Source organism: Pipistrellus hanaki (assembly GCF_964339955.1).
Source record: "Pipistrellus hanaki genome assembly, chromosome: 3".
NCBI lineage: Eukaryota > Metazoa > Chordata > Mammalia > Chiroptera > Vespertilionidae > Pipistrellus > Pipistrellus hanaki.
In genome coordinates, this window is record NC_140505.1 from 24,494,975 (window position 1) to 24,515,065 (window position 20,091).

Sequence of the window (20,091 nt, forward strand, 5' to 3'; positions counted from 1 at the left end):
CTCTCTTGGATTAGGAAGCCATCATCCTTGGGGCCAGCATAAGTGCCGTCATTAGCAGGGCAGAGTTGGTTAAGGGGGTGTGGGGGTATGTTAGAGTATTTTAGCACCTCAGGTTGAGACAGTGGTGTACTTCAGCCTCCTTGAGATAAGGTTTCAGCTGCGTCACGCGCATTGTTGGACCATGAGATCTTGCCCAACGATAAGACTGAATGAGAAGCATCTTAGAGAGGGCCAGCCGAACTTCTCACCCAGCTCTGGGCACCTTTCCTCATGTATATGTCTGTATTCAGGGTTCAAAAAGATAGGGCATTCTCAATGATTTAAGAATTTTAAAGAAACTGTGATAACTTGCATGTAGTTGTTGTTTTTTAACCCTCTCTGCCTCTTGGTGCCTTGGAGAAGTTGCCGCACCAGAAGAATTGTAATGTAGGTAGAAGGATTATGACATTTTCCAGCTTTCGAAGTGGGGCCTTAGATAGCCTTGTTTTACAGCCAAGAGTCTGAGCACCAGTTTGGTGGGATGGATTTACCTGGTGATAGATTCTGTACAGAATTTAAATGGCCCGCCTCCTAGAGCAGGGATATTCACTATTTTAGCTGCCTGGTCTCATCTTTATCCTTTCATTTGATCTAATTTCTCTCAGTGCTTTATGTTTATAGAGCCCCAAGTCTGAGCTGGTGATTACAGAGCCGCTTTTTGTTGGTGGTGGTGTGTTTCAGTTGGAGAAAAAATTTACCAAATCGTTAATAAACATGTCTCCATAAATTTTAAAGCAATCAATGAGCCGGCTTTTAGAAATGTCTTCTGCATTGAAGCATTCTTCTGCAGAGGTAAGGAGGCAGACACGGAGGTACTGAACCTACGAAGGGAATCCAGACTAAAACGCTGACTGCACAGTACTGACCAGGACTGACTTTCCTCAGCCAAAACTCAGAGCTACAGGGATAAGATTCAAGGAAAACAAATTTTAACTGTGTAACAATAAACGTGACATCTACCCAAGAAAAATAATAAACAAAACAAGGACACATGCCTAGCATTCCATATCTATTCGCCAGCCCCTCCTGTTTTCTTGGCCCTGGACTGGGCAGGGGTGGGTGGGGGAGGAGACCTGACTGAATAGGATAAAGTAAACTCTGAAGAAGGAGAACAGGAAAGGGGATGATACCCATCTCCCTGATGATGCTTCTGTGATTCCAGCTTGACATGATCCAAGAAAATTAAGCCCATCCCTGTTGAGGTATTGATTTTAATGTTAGTTGACAGCCATAGAAAATATTATAAAATAGGTAAGTCTCTAAACACAGTTTTATATCATATACATCCCATAGGTTTTATTTATTTAGTAAATACATGGTGCTTAATTCTCATTATAAGCTGGGAGAAAGGAACTATTAATGTCTTCATTTTCCAGACAAGGAAACTGAGGCACAGAACAGTTGAGCAACTTGCTCAAAGACACATAGATAGTAAGGGGCATACCCAGGACTTGAAAAGACATTTGTTTGGCATTGCTTATCTATCTATTTTTTTTAACCCTGTTCTGTTTCGGTAAGTGCCGTTAGTCGCTGAAAATGATTTCAGTGGTAGCATTTGATTTCTCTTGAACTCAGGAGACACTGTTCTCCATTGCTGCTGCTTTAGAGAAAGGTAGGGTGATTGGAAAGGTGATGAGGATGTTGAGCACATCTAGTTCCCCCTCAGGAAGTACCTTCCAGCCTGGGAGTGGCCTTGCTTTGCTGGCTGAAAGCTAGAGGGGGATGTTCTTCCCGATTACTCTCTCCACTCAAGTCACAGAAGGAAATATTCAAATCTGCAGTACTCTCATATCAGAAATGTTTAAAGAGTACGTGTGCTCACTGTTTGTCTTTTAAAGGATTATATAACTTTGTGATACCACCAAGTTCACTAATAGTTCACTCTTCATAAGGTGAAAACGTCTTTTAAGATCCTGGAGTAAATCTAGACAGGAAGAATTAAATTCCCTCAGGTGCTCCGAGTGCTCTGAGCACCGAGTGTGAGCCAGGGAACCGCATGTCCGCCAGGAAGTACTCGCCCTGTGAATGTAACACAATATTTTAATGAAGGAGCAGAGAGTAGCATCCCCTCCCTTTGTGGTCCAGCTACAGAGCACTCAGGCTGGTGGGTCAGCGGTGCTGTGTGAAGTCCAGTCACATGGCTCCAAAATTAGAAAGGATAATTAAAGACTTACAGTAATACATGTTCCAATGGGTTCCTTTGTGTCTGGGTGCTCCTCTCTCGTCGGCCCACCAGCTGATGACTGCAACTTCAATCAGTAAGTTCTGACCCGGAGGCTGTCAGGCACAGATGTTGTCATTGTGACAGCGGAATATTGCCCATGTCTATGGAGCTTAGGTTTGGACAGACAGGAAAAGAGAGGTAGCAAATATAGTGCTCTGGCAGAAGCTTCTCTTTTGGTTCTCTGAGATATATAAAACGTCCTTTTAAACTGACCTTTTTAGTGTCATAGATACATTTTACGTCTCGGCCTCCCAGCTTTTCTCTCGGATATGGCCGAGGATACGGAATGCTCAGGAGACCAGTGCAGCAGAGGAGGTGGATTACATCTGTGTGCCACTGATACGCCTGAGGAGAGCGCTCCGCTCTGAATTTTGTCCATTCTGAATTTGATAGTTGTGGTTAGGTGCCTTCCTCTTGTTTTTCCCCCTTCTCAAGTGGAATGCTGGCATTTAGAAGGATCCTCTTTCTTCCTCAGCTAGTCTTTCTCTTTAGTGTCTTTCTGCCTGGGAAAAAAGTCACATGAGACAAGATGAATACAGACATTTGTTGATGTATGATTTCTATAATTTTTTACATCCCCAATTTAAAACCTGCAGGCATTTTACCGGCTTGTGTAAATACTAACATCACGTGGTCTAGTTAAGAAGCGGGTGCCAGCGGAACAGATTTTGATCTTGTAAAACTGCCTTTGGAGAGCTGGCTGATCACGGAGCTCCCGGCTCCCAGCTCCGGCTCCTCTCATTCAGAGCAGGAGGCTCTCTGCCGCAGGATTCAGCATTGGTGGCTGTGGCTCTCCGGTCTTTTCAGTTTCATTCTTTCACATTTTAAAACTGGTTCTGTAGAAAATAGGTTCTCATGTTTCTCTTTCTTGCTTCCCGAAGCAGTTGTAATGGTGATGTTTTTGTTTGTTTAACCATAAAGTAGGGGTGTCGAACTCAATCAGAGAAGGGGCCAAAATCTGAAATCCAGCCTAAATTGCGGGCCGAATGGTTTACTGAACAGTCATAAACTGACAATGTCATAAACTGACAGCGGAGTGCAGTGATGGCAGCGCGGTGCGGGCCACATTGCAAGGCCTGGCGGGCTGGATTTGGCCCGTGGGCCTTGTGTTTGACACATGTGCCATAAAGGATTTCTTGCTCAGTAACGGGGTGGGGGCTCTACTAGGTTTCAGAGCCAGTCATCCGGGTTCCAGTGCTGCCTCTTACTTATTAGGTGTGTGATCTTCAGTAAATTACAATCCTTTCCCAGTGTAACCAGTCTGGTATTGAAGGATGCAAAAGATGAGATTATAATCACGTGAGGGGAAAAATCAAGAAAAGAAGATCAAGTGGCTTAACAAGGCCTGGTACATGGTAGGAGAGAAATAAGTGGAAATGAGTAATAATACCAACAACAGTAGCACCTGAGAACAATCATCTTGCCACTCCACCATGTATTCAAGACTTGTAGCACCCTCTGAGCTACCAGCAAACTCTAAGCCAATCTGGATTTCCTGAAATATCACTTTTTTCCATAAGAGTACAGTGCGTTGCAAGAGGGCAGCATAAATACAAATAACAGGTCAAGTCATCCTCTTTACTGGCTGCCTGGTTTGGGGTAAATTGCTTCATTTCAAGGAACCTCTAATTTCTTACTGGAAAAGTGGAGATAAGCTACCATCCAATCTACAGTTTTGTTGTAAGAATTTGCTAAGTTCTGGTTTATTGATATTCATAAGTTTCACCATAGTCTGAACAACAGGAATATAAAAAACATAAGGAAAAGCCTGGTAAAGATGAAAAACCAGAAGGATTTGGTGGATGTTTGAACACAGGACATGCAAACTGAGTCAAAAGGATTGTGAGATTTCAAGCCCGGATCCAGTAAGGACCTCAGGAGTCCCGGAGAACAGCAGAGTTTGCAGGAGAGCACCCTGGAGTGGGGCAGTTAGAACTGTTAAATTTGAGGAAAGCGAGAGAGTCAGTCACTTGCAAATGCGAGTGAGAGTGTGAGCTTGCAGCTCATCTGGAGAGACTGGGAGTCCACTTAGAGGTGAGGCTTGCAGCTGTGGGTGCCAGCGAGCTCCTGGAGAGGTAGGAGTGGTCTGTGGCATCTCTCCATTTCCTCCGGAGAAGATGTGCTCTCTCTCTCTGGTGAGTTTCCTGGCAGCTCTTCTGCGCTTGCCTCCCTTCTCTGACCGTGGCTTGGTTGTCATGGAGAACAGTGTGGAAACTAAGTGCTCCGGTCCTTGCTTTCTGGTTCCTCTCGGGCAGGCCTGGTCCTGGCTCTGGTGGTTTTGGTTCTTTCTGTTTGTTGGGTGGCTCTCCTATAAACTGGGAATGACATCAGGAAATGTTCCTGAATTGGAAATAGGGTTTCCCAGAAACTTCTATAGTTTAAGCCTTAAAACAAACATAGTAATGCCCAGGATATTGGTGGGTATTGGTGTAAAGGGGGCTGTGGGTGCTGGTTCAGTGGATGATCTTTTATTAAGGAATCTACTAAAAGACCTCAAGTGGTAAAGGACATTGGTGTTATGTGCTATTACAAGGAGAATCGTAGCTTTACATAAAAACGGGGCTGGCAGTTAATATTTGAACTGGTGATACAGCAATCATTTTATTCATATATCAGTGTATTATTTAATTTTCAAAGAAAGCAATAACATTTCCTCTCAGCAGAGGTCACTTAACACAAGATTTGCAACACTGGATGAGAAAGTTGTCCATTGAGTATGGTTTGAGGGAGAAAAAAGAAGACTTTCTCTAAATAAATTGTTTTTTAAGGCATTTTACATAGGAATACTAGTTTATCAAAACCCCAAATGGGTACATTTCCTGTGTTTTAATCTTGCTTTCCTTTTTCTCCGATGGAGCATATATGCTTTCTATAATATTAAGTTGGCTCAAGCCCCTGATTGAGCCTTACTATTCAGTACCGGAATGACCATGGTGCAAGGTTAAGTTGAATGTAATCTTTCTCATGAATGCTAATGAGGAGTAATATTAAACTTCATCTAAACTATGTTAGGTAAATACTTTGACTTCATAATCCCCACACCTCATATGCTACCTCATATGCCTGTGCCTGAGCCTTGATGCCCAGATATCTGCTGGTCTCCAAACCTGGAATTATTTGAGGAAAGCCCACACACACTAATCTGAAATTTTCAATCTTTCTAATTACCGTTTTGATCCCCAGCAGCCTGGACTTGGGAGCTTGTAGGAGAGCAAAATCTCAGGCCCCACCATGACCGACTGAATTAGAATCTGCATTTTTAAGAAGATACCCAGGCGGTTTAAATACAGTGAAGTACTAAAGTTTTAGAACTTGACTGCACATTAGAGTTGTGTGGGGAGCTTTTTGAAATTCCGGTTCCCTGAACTTTATCACTGGAGAGTCACCTGTACAGTGATAGCTTTAAACAGGTGAATCTTATATTAGCCTAGGTTGTCAACCCTCATCCTGGAGTTTGTTAGAAATGTGTAAGGGACCTCACCCCTGACTACTCTCTCAAATGTGTGTTTTAACAAAATCCCAGGTGACTTAGAAGCACTTTAAAGTTTGAGAAGCACTGGGAACTGTTTAGATGCAGAATACAAAGCTGACATTCCTTCCTTCGGGCCAGCAGGCCTGTTCCAGGCCTCTGTGCTGGAGGCAGGGAGAAATCTCCTGAGAGGTTTCTATACAAGTGAGCTGAGGGGCCCTGGCTGTGAGGCTCAGAATGGTTTCTCGGGTCAGCTTTGGTCTGGTGATCATAGGGTCTCTATTCCTACTCTACAAATACAGGTCTTGATCCATTTTTCTGAGAGGAAACGCTATCATTTTTTCTAGTGAGGAGTGTGGTTTCTTAAGTCAGACTGCTTTGGTTCAACTTTTGGTGAATTAATTCTCTAACCCTCAACGTTCTTATCTGTGGAAGGGGATAATAACTTATTATCAGTGATAGCACTGCTGGAACTCTTGTCTTCAAAACTTTTCAGACTCACCTGGTATAAATGGACTGTGGTCAGATTGACTTAGGATGTGGTATATCTGCAATAATAATTCTAAGAGCCTTGGGTTTCTTCAAGGTGAGGATACTTAATGGTAGTTTTATTGTATTTATAATTACTCTACTTAGCAGCTCCCCAACATTAGAAAGCTGATATTTCCTAGTCCAGAGTGATAATATATAGTCTTCAGTATAGTGAAAATAAGAGACATTGAATAATTATTATTGTGAAACAATCATAAAAGGTCATTATTCACACTCAGCATTCCTTTAACGACTATTTTAAGATCCATTATATGATATTATATACTTAGTCAGGTATGGGCCTGTCCTGTGAGGCAGTGAACTACTCAAGTCTTTAGTCTTGAGACTGAGACCCGATTACAGGGTCCAGTACATATACTCAGTCTTGTTGAATGAAGAACTTAATTAGCAGCTGCATTATGCTAGCTACTGGGTGTCTCCCAGGGAGGAGGCAGATCAGATGACCTCACAAATCACTCTGGTGCGGGACCCAGAGAGCCAGACAGGAGGGCTCCGGGCTGGGGCCACTTAGCATGCTTTCCGCAGTGGGCTCTGAAGGAGGAGTGGACATTGTAAATGGCTGTGGGGGAGCTGGGCAGGATGACTTCCCAATGGAACCAAACAGACAGAGAGAGTAACAGCTGCTTGGGTTGGGGTTTGAAGTTGGGAGCTGAGGGGATAATGCACCTCTGCCTCCCGTTCTGTTAATCTGCTGGACTGAGCACATGCAGCTGTTCTCAGAAAGGTAGCCAGGGCGCTGTTGCCACTTTATAGCTTCTGACTCATTTCAGGCATACCGGACGCGTAGGAAGCAACAGAGTCCCGTGGTCTTACCGGCCAGTTTCAGAAATACAACATCAGGGGTGAATAGCAAACTCCTGTGGGTGCCCCCCTGGTCCCATTCCTCTCTTCCTTTCCCTGAAGGCAACTATTGCCAGTGGGCGTTTATAGGTGTGCATCCACAAACAATATACAGTATTCTTTCATACACTTTTGAACTTCATGTGGATGCTATCTTCTTGTTTCCTTTCGTAACTGGCTTGTTTTTGCTCAGTATTTCAAACTCATTCTTACTGATTCATAAACCCCAATTTATGAATTGCTGTTTAGAATTCCTTACATGAATATACACTATAACTCTCCTGTTGATGAACATTTTGACTGTCTTGTATTTTTGTTATCTCAAATGGCATGGCCTGGCATGGCCACGAATATTGTGATTCGTGGCATCTTGTGCACACATGGGAGGGTTTCTCTAGGCTAGGTATATATTTAGGGATAAAATTGCTAGACTGTAAGTTATCATTTTCCCGGTGAACCAAGACATGGTTGAAAGCGCATATTGCATTTTCTTTGAGAGTGTGTGATTTTTATCTACAGCTGTCTATACAATAATTTTTAGTTATTTTATCTCCTGATCCTTATAATTCTCATAGCCCAAACAAAAATAGCAGCAGGAGCCCAAAGAAAACCCCTGGGAAAGAAAATGAAGTGAAACTGGCTCCTTTCCCCTGTCAGGGCATGGTGCGGACTCTGCTATCCATTGGTGAGGCCTGGTGGCCGTCCTGTGGATCAGATTGCCCAGCTCCCAGCTCCCAGCTCCCAGCTCCCAGCTGGGCTGTGGCAGTTGCTGCTGGTGCGACAGCTGGGAGTGTTGCCCACTTCTGGTTGTCTGACACCAGGGATTTGAACGACAGGACACATGACTGTTTTCACATCAACAATAGCAGAGAGACAGGCACAAAACTGGAAGTTGGAAAACAAATCACAGAAAAGATTAAGTGTGAATCTAACACAGCTGAACTGTCTATCATTAACGAATTAGATCAATTTTGTTGCCTATTTCAGTCATTCCTAGGGCCAGGAATGTGTGTTGCTCTAGGAAATTGTGGTCCTTAACAACCTTCATGCCACAAAAGGAAATGCAGAGTTAACTTGCTTTTTTAAATGGTGTTGGACAACCTTGTCTTTTTCCCAGAAGCAGCAACCACTCCCTATACACTAAGCCGGTGGAACTTTCTCCCTGTTGTCAGCCTGCTGCCCGGCTTGCAAAGAGTTAACTGGAGGTTTGTGAGGTCATGTGTGACCTCACTGGGTCTGGACTTTTGAAGCAGAGCTCTTGGAGGGAAGCTGCCTGTTGGGAGGGGAGGCTGGGCAGAGGGGGAAGTACTTCAACTTTTTCAAGTTCGTGCCCCTCCGCCCCTGAGGGCTATCGTGGCATTCTGGGAGCATGTCACTGAGGAGTCTGTGTGCAGCCGTGTGCACGCACCACAGAAGCAGCTGGGGAAGTCCATTCAAAGGGCCCTTGCAGACGATGAAGGCTTGCTGAGCAGATGGACCGGGAGAATGCTGTTTGCATCTGTGACAGAATTATGGGCAGACAGTTTGCCGATGGAGGTAACGGGAATTCCGCTTGTTTTCTTTGTTTGCTCCTGGCCCTGCTGGCTAATACATACGATGGTAGTTACAGAAAACGCCTCGATGTTAAGCTGCTTTCTTTCAAATGAAAAACTTTCTTTTTTTTGTAAGAAAGTCTTAGAAACTTAGGAGAATGATTGTTCTTAGAGGCTATTTCCTAAATTAGGTGGCAGAAATGAAAAGGGTGTATTTGTCAGGGGTTTCTGATGATTAGTCCAGATGAGACGTCTCCCAGCATAGACTGGCGGTGGGACGTAACCTGGCGCTCTCGGACTGTTCGCTTTGAGATAGCTTTTGTGAAACTGGAACTTCATTCAGGCATTGGAAGGACACCAATTTGAGTTGGCCATTCAGTGGGGTCCATTCTGCCGAGGGCACAAGGCCGTCATTCTTGTTTCTGTGTACCCTGCTCTAAAGGGACTGTGTTGTTGGGATAGAACATGATTTGTCTTAGAATTCGGCATTTGGTTTGAAACTTCAAAGGCTAGCCAGTCATCTAAAGAAAAAATTCACAGGGGTTGTTGCTGTTGGTGCGTTTTTTCTGGAGTTGAGGGAATTGCAGCCGCACAGTTTATCTCTGGGAGGGTCTCTCTCTGTGCTCATGCTCCGCGGGGATAGACAAGTGCAGGGTGTAACCTCAGCGATGGTAAAAAAGGAGCTCCGGCCAAGTGCACTGACATTACCTCCAGCCCTTTCTTTGTTCATCCTCACCCGAGGATATCTGTTTCTCTTGCTTTTTAGAGAGAGTGGGAGGGAGGGGGAGAGACTCACAGAGAGAAACATCAATTTGAGAGGGATACATCGATTGGATTGGTTGCCTCCCGCACACGTCCTGGTGGGCACCCTGACCAGGGCCAGGGATCGAGCCTGCAACTGAGGTACGTTTCCTTGAGTGGATCGAGCCTGTAACTGAGGTACGTTTCCTTGAGTGGAATCGAAGCCCAGACCCTTCCATATGCAGGCCGATGCAGTAACCACTGAGCAAACCTGCTAGGGCTGTGTCCGTTCTTGAGATGCTTAGGGTTAAAGGATTTGTGAACACCCCAGAGCCTGTGAGAACCCCAGTGCTTGAACATACAGGCTAACCAGCTGATTATAGCCTGTGTGTTTGTGGGTATGTATTGGTTAAGTTGGTATTTTTTGCCTTGTCTATAGATTTTTAAGTTCATATTTCTAGTATTTTATTTTTTAAAATCTTTATTGTTGAAAGTATTACTTATGTCCCCTTTTTCCTCCTATTGACCTCATATAGCCGTCCACACCCCAGCCCCAGGCCTTCACATCCTGTTTGTCTGTGTCCATGGGTTATGCATATATGCATACCAGTTCTTTGGTTGATCTCTTCCTGCGTATGTCCAGTATTTTACATCATTTGTCATTATGTCCCATCAGTATAAAGTTTTTACCTCTTTTCTAAGTGGATGTTTTGTTTCATAGCTTTAATAATAAAGGACAAAGAGAGAGCTTGAAAAAAAGGACATGAAACATATTTTGTGATAGGCACAATGCATAGTGGTTTTGAGCCTGGACCTCGGCATTGTAGGCCCATTGGTTTAAGTTTACCTCTACTTCTTACTGTTTGACCTCTGGTAAGCTACCTCTTGATTGGTTTCTTCACGTGTAAAGTGGAGATGCTAATATGAGGGTTCTGTGGTGTGAGGATTAATTGAGGTGCAATGCATGGGAAGTATTTAGCAAAGTTTCTCCTTCATTAATAAAAGCTAGATTAACATTAATAACCTTGGCTACTATTATGTTAAAACTACCCTGTTTCCCCGAAAATAAGACAGTGTCTTATATTAATTTTTGCTCCCAAAGATGCGCTAGGTCTTATTTTCAGGGGATGTCTTATTTTTCCATGAAGAAGAATACGGTACACATTTATTGTTAAATGAAAATAAAGGAAATTTATTATCTGTATACGGTACAGTAGTACGGTAGTTGTCAACACAAACCAGACAAACTGTGAATCCTACAGTATCAAGAATTTACTCATTTATTCAATGACAATCATGTCATCATCTTCTGGAACATCATCATAACAATCCAATTCCTGGTGAATTTCTTGTGACTCCATTTCTTTCAGAATCAGTGGACCAAATCTCTCATGTTTAGCAATAGCACTGTCTTTAAATGAGTACTTCTTGTCAAGGTAGCCTGCTCGCAGTGCATTTGCAATGCAACTGTCAGTGATTTTCTCCCATGAATTCTTCACCCAAGTCACAACTTCTTGCAGTTTAGGTTTCACAGTTTCCACGCTGATTTCTCTCCATTCTATTTTCAATGTAGTCATTAATTTCCATGCACAAATTGCCTTTGAATGGCTTGTTTATTGCAATATCAAGAGTCTGGAGATAGGCCTTATTTTCGGGGGGATGCCTTATATTTCACTCAGAAGGAAACCTGTAAATAGGTCCTATTTTTGGAGGATGTCTTATTTTCGGGGAAACACGGTAGTAGCCATGTGCATGAATCCGTGTGCCAGTAGCTCACTGCCACCCTCCAGTAGCTCTCCACCCATTGCCCCACCCTCCTATAGCTCCCGCTGTGCCTGCTGCCTCTCTCCTCCCTCCCCTCCTTATAGCTTGCTGCCCTGCCCCCTCCTGTAGCTCTCCGCACCCACTTGTAGCCAGTAGCTCGCTGTTACCCTCCAGTAGCTCTCTGTCTACTGCCCTGCCTTCCTGTAGCTTCCTCTGTACCCCTGCCCCCCCCTCACAGCTTGCTGCCATGACCATTTACATATTACATCTTTATTATATAAGATTGTTCTTTCTAATTAACGTAGACACCTGAGGAGGAGTTAGAGTTGTGGCTATGCTGTAAGCATGTGGCAGGGTGCCAGGTGGCACCTTTATAGTGCCTTGTACCCCACAGGGGGCCCTCTTCCTAGCCATCGGTCACCTCTTGAACTTGGCCTTTGGTGGCAAGGAGGGCTGGGAGGGAAAAGTGGGTCGGTTAGTGCAAATCCATCGACACTTAGTGGGAACATCATTAGGCTCCTGTCCTGTCCTGTCAATAATGTGTTGGTTTCATTATCTTTGAATATGGAGAATGGCATTGCAACACTTGTACCTCATCGGTGGCATGTGACCCGTGCTGGGAGTAAGAGTGACATGGTTGTCAGGACCTGCGATCTTTCCATCTGCTGGCGCAGGGTGCCCTCCGCCACGCAGCGGTGGCTGCTCTCGGCGGGGTTATCTGTGTTTCCAGGGCGGCCCTTTCTATCTCTGTGTCCCAGGAGTTAGCAGCTGTGCTAACTAACTGCTGAGCTCCTATTTCCTGGACTGTAACTTGTGGACAGCATCTTTTTCCCCATGGTTATTGAGCGGGTAAAATATGTGAAAATGCCTGGCACAGAGTAAGTACTAAATACTAACAAACTTTTTGCTTCTCTCAAAATTGCTTTATTTCTTCTGTTGCTGTAATTTGTAAGTCTCTCCTTGTTTGTTTTATACAAGTCTCGTGTCTGATCAGTGCTTCTAAAGCTTGTAATTTACACAATTCGCGTGTGTTATCCCTGGACTGCATGTAGTGTCAGTTTCTCTGTTTGCCTCCATGACTTCCCAATACAGTCTATAATCCTTACAGCTTTTAAGTTTAATTTGAACTGTGACAGGAGTATATGCCAATGGTAACAGTTCAGATAGGAGTTCGTTTGGTGTCACTTCCTAGACGGAAGCTGCTGACGGTTCCCAGTGTATCTGTGCGAGGTGAGGTCTGGGCAGCTCATTGGGAACCAACTGGAAACTACCTCCCTGGCACAGAGGACAGATTGATGTGGAGTGCTGTCGCCCATGCAGCTTGGTCCCTCTCCAGTTCCACAGCACAGTGTGTGGAAGGCGGGGAGCTCCCTTGAAGGGATCTGTCTGCACAGCTGGGTGTGTCACCGCTAGCCCAATGTGCTTGACTGGTTGTTCCAGCTCTAGCCACACTGTTTGGTTCATGTGATCAGGAGTGTGAGGCACAGGGCTTCTCTCAGACTCTTGGGGCTGAACCTGCTCGGAAAACACTCAGTCCTGGAGTTCTGGGGAGGCAGAGCCTGGTTGGGTTCCAGCGAGGATTTTAGTCATTGTTTCGCTGGCCTGAGGGTGTGGTTCAGTCAGCCTGGCCTGCTGTTGTGTTTGGCTTTTGGTCACTAATAACACTGGGCGGAGGAGGTGTAGAAGGAGGTGCACTGGATAGGGGGTTGGAAGATGCGTGTTCAACTCCCAGCCTTGCTGTTTACCAGCCGTGAGCCTGCTTCTTCAGTCCTCAGTTTCTTTACTTGGGAAATGGGACCGTTGTGAGGGTAAAATAAAGTGAATAAAAAAAAAAAAACGAAACTCATTGACAGCAGAATGGGGAAGGGGGAGGAGGGAGTCAAAAGAGGATCAAATACAAGGTGACAGAAGGAGAATAACGGACTTTGGGTGGTGAGCATATAATAGAGTATAAAGTTGTGCACCTGCAATTTGTAATTTACATGTTTTTGACCAATGTTACTCCAGTAAGTTTAATAATAAAATATATAACGTACATGAAAGTGTTAAATAGGCTGCAGAGTTCTCTATGGGCTTTTAAAATATGTTTTTCTTAAAGAACTGGCTCATTCCTCTGAACTGGTTTAGAAATATTGAAATATTTGTGCTTTGGAGGAGGAGGATGAACAGTGTAGCTGCCTGGTATGTGGTGTCATTGAACTTTATCCCATTTCTCCACGAAGGTCATTTGGCCTCTCTGCTGTTGAGTGCCCCCAACATGCCTATAGCCTGGATTTGAAGGGAGGAGAGCAATATAATTTCCGTGCTCAGAATGTTCTCCACGCCCTTTTGTTGACTCAGCTGGTCCTTTATTGAGGCTCTGCCTTTCAGCAGTGGAAGCACTGAGACCGAAGGCCTGTGCCTCCCCATTTGCCCAGCTCTGCTGCTGGGGTTCCTCAGTTTCCTCATCTGTACAAGCAAGGGGTGGACTAACAGGCCTTTTTGCATGTTGGGTGGAGATGGCGACTGTCTTTCTTTTTCTGTCTTCCTTCTACTTTGCTATATCCATCATCTTACTGACCAATTTCTCCTTCCCCCTTTTAAACAACTTAGGACAGTTATCTTCATAAAATAAGACGAGTGAGTAATGAGGCTCAGCATCCAGTCAAGGGCTCGGTGTTGACTTCTGAGACTGAAGTGTAATGAAAACCTTTTAAGGGTGGCAGGATGTTAGGGTGAGTATCAAATTGTCCTGCCTATAACCTCCTGACTTTGACATTGCCTTGTTTTGTAGTCATCCATGAGTAATCACTCTCTGATCAGGGCTTCAAGTCCCAGCTCTGCTAACGGGAGCGGTGAGTACCTGAAAGGGGAAGGAAAGGATGGCATGGCAGCTGGCCGCTGAAATGGAGGTGCCATCCTGAGAAGAAATGGAGAAGGAATATTCTGTTAGCCAAGACTGGAATCCCTTCAGGACAGGGCGGAGGCTCTTGCCAGGCCGTGTGGGAGACGTTTGCTGTGCTGTGGTTTGGTTCTCGGTGCTAGTCATCCATCCTGGTTTCTCAGGTTCTTTATCTAAATCTTTGAATTACAGGAGCACATCTGTCTTGAGTAGACGTTTTCCTCAGCTTTTCTCAGGTGGCTGCGCTTCTAGGTGACAGAATAATAGGGAAACATTTGTATTTCTTCCGTATTTGCTGCTAAAAGATAAACAAAAAGTCGGTTAAAAACTATCTCTGCAGCATGAAAATCAGAAGGCTCAGGACCTGCCCAAATGGTGGGAGACAGTGTCTGGCTCCTAGAACTTGTGTGTAGTGAGGACCTTGGCGGACTCATCAGCTGGGTCAGCTGTTAGAGACAAGGAAGATGTCCTTCTCGTTGAAATAGTTCACCTAAAGAATTGCAGGAATGCCGAAACCGGTTTGGCTCAGTGGATAGAGCGTCGGTCTGTGGACTGAAAAGTCCCGGGTTCGATTCCGGTCAATGGCATGTACCTTGGTTGTGGGCACATCCCCAGTAGGGGGTGTGCAAGAGGCAGCTGATTGATGATTCTCTCTCATCTATGTTTCTAACTCTCTATCCCTCTCTCTTCCTCTCTGTAAAAAATCAATAAAATATATTAAAAAAAAAAAAAAGAATTGCAGGACTTGTGGCGTCAAAGGCAATGGTTGGAAAGAGGAATGCAGATTTGTGTGTGATTGGCTGTATAGCCCAAGTGTATGATCGTGTGTTGTAGGGGTTATCTCAGTTATAGATTCTTCCAATAGCAGTGTAAGTGGAGATTCTTGCTAATTCCAAAGGGCCAGGTCTTAGATATGTACCTTGCATAAACTGTGAATCAAGTACATCAACACCTGTTAAAATGCCAGGTATATAAGTGCCCATTCAGAATTGGAGGTGGGGATATGGCTGGCTGGTTTGGAAGGTAATGAAGAGTAAATCTAAGTTGTGAATTGACTGCATTTTCTGGCATCTTGACTTTGGAATCTGGTATGTCCCATCCTCGGCTATGACTTTGAATTCACAGTGGAAATCACATAACAGAGCATTTTCTGCCGCTTAAAAATGAGGGGACGAAAAGTATCTATCTGAAACAGCCATAGAATGTCCGTTGCCACATCTTTAATGTAGTAGTAAACTGCCTAATCGGAAGGCCTCACTTTCTATGTGGGGTCCTGGTAAAGTTACTGGTCATTCTGGGGCCCCCCAGTTGAAAAGCAATATGGATTTCACAACCCCATCTTTGAGAGTAACAGAGAGAGAGAGAGAAAGAGAGAGAGAGAAATTTTAATAAAATATTTAAAAAATACATATTTTATTGATTTTTTTACAGAGAGGAAGAAAGAGGGATACAGAGTTAGAAACATAGTTGAGAGAGAATCATTGATCAGCTGCCTCTTGCACACCCCCTACTGGGGATGTACCCGCAACCAAGGTATAATACATGCCCTTGACTGGAATCAAACCCGGGACCTTTCAGTCCGTAGCTTGACACTCTATCGACTGAGCCAAACAAGTTTCAGCTTACTAAGGTATTTTATTGGGAACTTTAGGTTGAACAAAACAGCCACTGGACTCACACACAAAAGGCTATTTCCAAAACATCGAGAGATGACAGAGAACTCAGTCAGTACAGTAATTGAAATGTCAGCGCTGCTCCATGCTGCTTCTCAGTTCCATGGCCCTTCACTTGGCTGCCTGAGTGGGAGACGGCCATCTCCTGAGCCAGCAGCAGCATCTCTTCCTGTGGCACCCAGGTCTTCTTGGGAGGTCTCAGCCCCGCAGCCATGAAGCCATCGCTGGCAAGAGGCTGAGAGATCCATTGCTGAAGCCAGGCTGTGGGCCAAGGGTGGAGTTGCCCCACCCAGTGTGTGTTAAGTATCAAAATCCACCCATGGCTGGCTAGTGTAGAAGTACTATTTATCTTGTGTTGCACTCAGTTCTAAGAAAATATATCTGAAGACAGCAGTCTGCTGGAACTGTACACCAACTTGGCTAAAAATGGAATTAGATAGGCCTAAAAGAACTTGTAGAGAAATTGTCATTAAAGGAAGTAACAGGATTTAGGGGGGTGTTCCCCCCCCCCCCCCCCTTAAAATAAGCTCTTCTTTTTGTGCTCTGAAGCCGTTTTTTCCACTTGGTTTCTTGATGGCATGTTTTCTCCCTTCTTGCTTATCTCTCCCTGCCTTTCCTGCCCCCTCTTCATAGTTATTCAGGTTGTTATGGATCTTTTCCTTTCCCTGAATATTTAATCACCCCCCTCCCCCGGCACCTCCCATCATTGTGTTTTCCAGTCCACAGTTTGTCTTGGGGAGCCTCAGGAGCCATTGATGGGCCGGGACTAGAAGTCATGATGTTGTAGCCTTGCACATCTCAGGCCAGCGTGACTCTGATGAGCCCATCGCACTCCGGAGCTCCTGCGGAGGTGGATGTCCGCAGTAGTTCAGGGTGAGCTGGTGAGACCAGGGTCTTGCAGGAAGAGTGTGATGGTGGGAGTTGGGAGTCTGGGGCCCGGGCTCCAGTTGTCTGTATCTAAATGTTTAGCTTCTCTCTGAAGCCTCCATTCACTCATCTGGAAATGAGATTAAATAACTTGCAACGTATATTTCCAATTCCAAAAATCCATTACTTGACTCTGTGAAATCATACTCCTTCTGGCTCCTTAGAGCTTTGTGACCATTTAGGATCTTCTGTACAAGAACAGCCTGAAAACCAGCGAGGAGCCTGTGGACTTGGAGCAGGTAGAATAGCACCAACACTGGGCAGCAGTGCCAGTAGCCTGCCCAGTGATAAGACGGAGAGCACACACAGGGAGGGACCATTTCCATTCTTCCGCTGTCTTTCTCGGGTGCTTCCACTGCTTCACTCATTGTATTGTTCTCCCGTGGAAGCAGCCTGCACTGGTTACTCTTTCTCAGAATTGACCAATAAGAAATACTTACATTGAAACCCCAAATGCTCCTTTTCTAGGAAGGTGAGCTCAGGGACAGTAGGAGATTATCATTCTCTTCTTGGCTGAAATGACTGATGGCTGCATCTCCTCCATCCCTTTTCAGAGGCTTCTTGTTTCTCACTTCAAAGCAGAAGTGGGAGCCACAGCAGCTGAAATGAAACCAGGACGTAGGAGGTGAAAGTCCACGTGATTCCCACTTGCCTCTTAGTTGTCCAGTGTAAGGATGTTGTAGGCCCTGTGTTGTGTGCAAGCGAACACTTCTCTCCCTTTGGAGTGGAGGAAGTATGGAGTTGGCAATCTGAGTATAGTACACTAACTCCTTGAACCTGGGCATGTCGCTAACCAAATTCTGAGCTGATCTTATCTTTATTTTTATTTTTATTATTATTTTTTGGTTAATCTCGAGGATATTTTTCCATTGATTTTTAGGGAGAGTGGAAGAAAGAGGGAAAGACAGAAAGAAACATCAATGTGAGAGAAACACATCCATTGGTTGCCTCCTGCATGAGCCCAAATAGGGCCCAGGGCGGGGAGGAGCCTGCAACCAAGGTACACACCCTTGGCCAGAATCAAACCCAGGACCCTTTGGTCTGCAGGCCGATTCTCTGAACACTGAGCCAAATCAGCTAGGGCTGATCTTATCTTTAAAATATGGATTTGGGCTAGGCAATATTTAGGGTGTTTTCCAGGGCCAACACACCGGGAACCTGTGATTTTCCTCTTTGTTGGCAAGACCATGAGAGAGGAGAGTCGGTGAGGGCAGAGGAGGGATCAGAGCAGCCGGTACTGCTGATGCCTGGTAGAGCCTGTAGTCCTTGAAGGCAGACGCTGTCCTCTCATTTTTGTGCAGCCCAAGTCCAGGTTACCTTCAAACATCTTAAAATTGGTCTCTGCACTGATTTTGGTATTTGTTTATCCAGGCGCCAGCAGTCTAAGGCATAACCTCCCACAAACTTCAGGGGCTGAATTTTTCCCGTGGTGAACTGGCTGCACCTTCACCAGGAGCATGTCTCCCTCCTGGGAGATGTGGAAACTTTTCTACCCATCTCCCTCTTTCTGTTTCTTTAGTTTTTGTCTCTTCAGTGTTAGCCTCGATCGAGGATGTCCGTGGTTCCCCAGCCTAAAAGCCTGTGTGAAATGTCTGTTGGCATTCGGGTTGGAGGACCTGATGGTGCTTTTGAACCTTGAGGGGAGGATTAGCAGGGACCATCAGGGACTCACCAGGGAATTATTCACCTTGGCTATATTGTTTAATTGTTTTATATGAAAAATATTGTTTTATTCTATATATTGTAATAAAGAGGGAATATGCTAATTGACCATCACACCCTCAGGAAGATGGAGGCGGCAGTCCCCTCAACCCCGGGGGGTAGGGGACAGGGGGCGGTGGCATTAGCCACTCTGCATGCATGCACCAGAGTCCCCCAGCACGTGCATTGAATGGCTTATTGAGAATACTTTCTGGTCCGGAGGGGGTCTGAAGATCTTTTTCTTTCCCTGCTTCTTTCAGTAGCACAGGGTAACTTTACAGTTGGCAAATTGCCTTGAGTTTAAGATACACCCCATCTCAGAGAAGGATACTATTCTACTGGGGCTGGAGAAGGCTTTGTTTAGGCTCATCCCACTGACCTACATGAAGGATATAAATGCAGTGTTGATAGTTCCACTTGCATTTGGTTATCTTGCATGTTGGTCAACAGGGATATATAAAGGATTTCATCTCTATATGCTTAGTTTACTGACAGTAGTTTCCATATTGAATTCTTAGACTCAGTGATAGTCTGAGTTCTTTGAGTTTCTCTCTTCTGCCATATCAGAATTGCTGTAGTTATAGGCTCTGGGAAACCTCACCTGAGGGCAGCAGGGAGGGGAGGAGAGAGGCAGAGGGCTCAAGCTGCCCCACCTCCTGTGTGATTGGGCGTGGATGTGCTAGATCCAGGAACTCTCTGTTGGAGCTACCTGTCTCCTAAAACCCTGTCCTGTTCCCCTGGGAGTGATGAATGAAGAAAGAGTTGCCACTTTGCTATATCACTAACTCGGGGGCACAAACAGGACCAGTCAGTGTGGTGGTGCGGCTGCCAAAGGACTTGGAGATTGCAGAGCTCTTCGGCTCACTGCTGCTGTGGTAGCCTCTGCAAGGCAGTATCTGTGCAGATGTGGCCAAGCTTCTATGAGTGATATAATCTCACATCAGAGTGGTAGTAGTAAAATATGCTGTTTACTTCTGAGGAAATATTTTAACCTATGCAATGTCATATTTTTATCTCATGATTTTTCTCCCCTCAGAACAAACTTATCCTCATTGTATTCCATTTAAAACAGTGGCCCAGTGCATGAAATTCGTGCATTGGGGGAGGGCGAGGTTGTCCCTCAGCCATCCTGTACCGTTTCCAATTGGAGGGGACTGGGGGACTCTGGTAGCATGCATGCAAAGCCACTAACGCCACCACCACCGCCCTCCCCTCCCCCCCTCGAGGCTGAGCGGACTGGTTGCCGCCATCTTGTGAGGGCGTGTTATATAGCATATTCCCTCTTTATTATATAGGATAGGATAACAATATTTTTAAAAATCTAGGCCAGCCGAAACTGGTTTGGCTCAATGGATAGAGCATCGGCCTGCGGACTGAAGGGTCCTGGGTTCGATTCCCGTCAAGGGCATGTGGTTGTGTGCACATCCCCAGTAGGGGGTGTGCAGGAGGCAGCTGATCAATGATTCTCTCTCATCGATGTTTCTGGCTCTCTATCCCTCTCTCTTCCTCGCTGTAAAAAAATCAATAAAATATATTTTAAAAATTATTAAAAAAAAAATTCTAGGCTAGTTTGTGAACTCACATGACATGTTGTGAGCCATGTACACTCCTAGATTTGAATGCAAAGCTCTTCCCACCGGTTTGGAAAGAACTGGTCATTGTAACCAGTTTGTGTGGAACAGTTGTTTCTCATCCCAACCCTGTAATGACGTCATTTTCTTTATAAGCAACATAAATGCTATGCAGAC

The 20,091-nt window shown here is 45.0% G+C and overlaps 1 protein-coding gene across 7 annotated transcripts in view; it reads left to right on the forward strand.

Moving 5' to 3' along the window:
• The window catches only part of PSD3 (pleckstrin and Sec7 domain containing 3), a 412,571-nt gene that overhangs the window by 160,661 nt on the left and 231,819 nt on the right, over window positions 1-20,091 (forward strand). The window contains exons 1-2 of one of the 7 annotated variants that reach the window (XM_084879796.1): window positions 11,929-12,039; window positions 13,754-13,875. The exons of 3 other annotated variants lie outside the window; for them this stretch is intronic. In XM_084879796.1, coding sequence (XP_084735922.1) covers window positions 13,868-13,875 — 8 coding nt within the window. In that variant the 5' untranslated portion in view covers window positions 11,929-12,039; window positions 13,754-13,867. Of the gene's footprint in view, window positions 1-2,794; window positions 2,815-8,375; window positions 8,661-11,920; window positions 12,040-13,753; window positions 13,876-20,091 lie in introns of those variants that run through there. 3 more of the 7 variants (XM_084879795.1, XM_084879797.1, XM_084879794.1) reach the window with 3 other exon arrangements.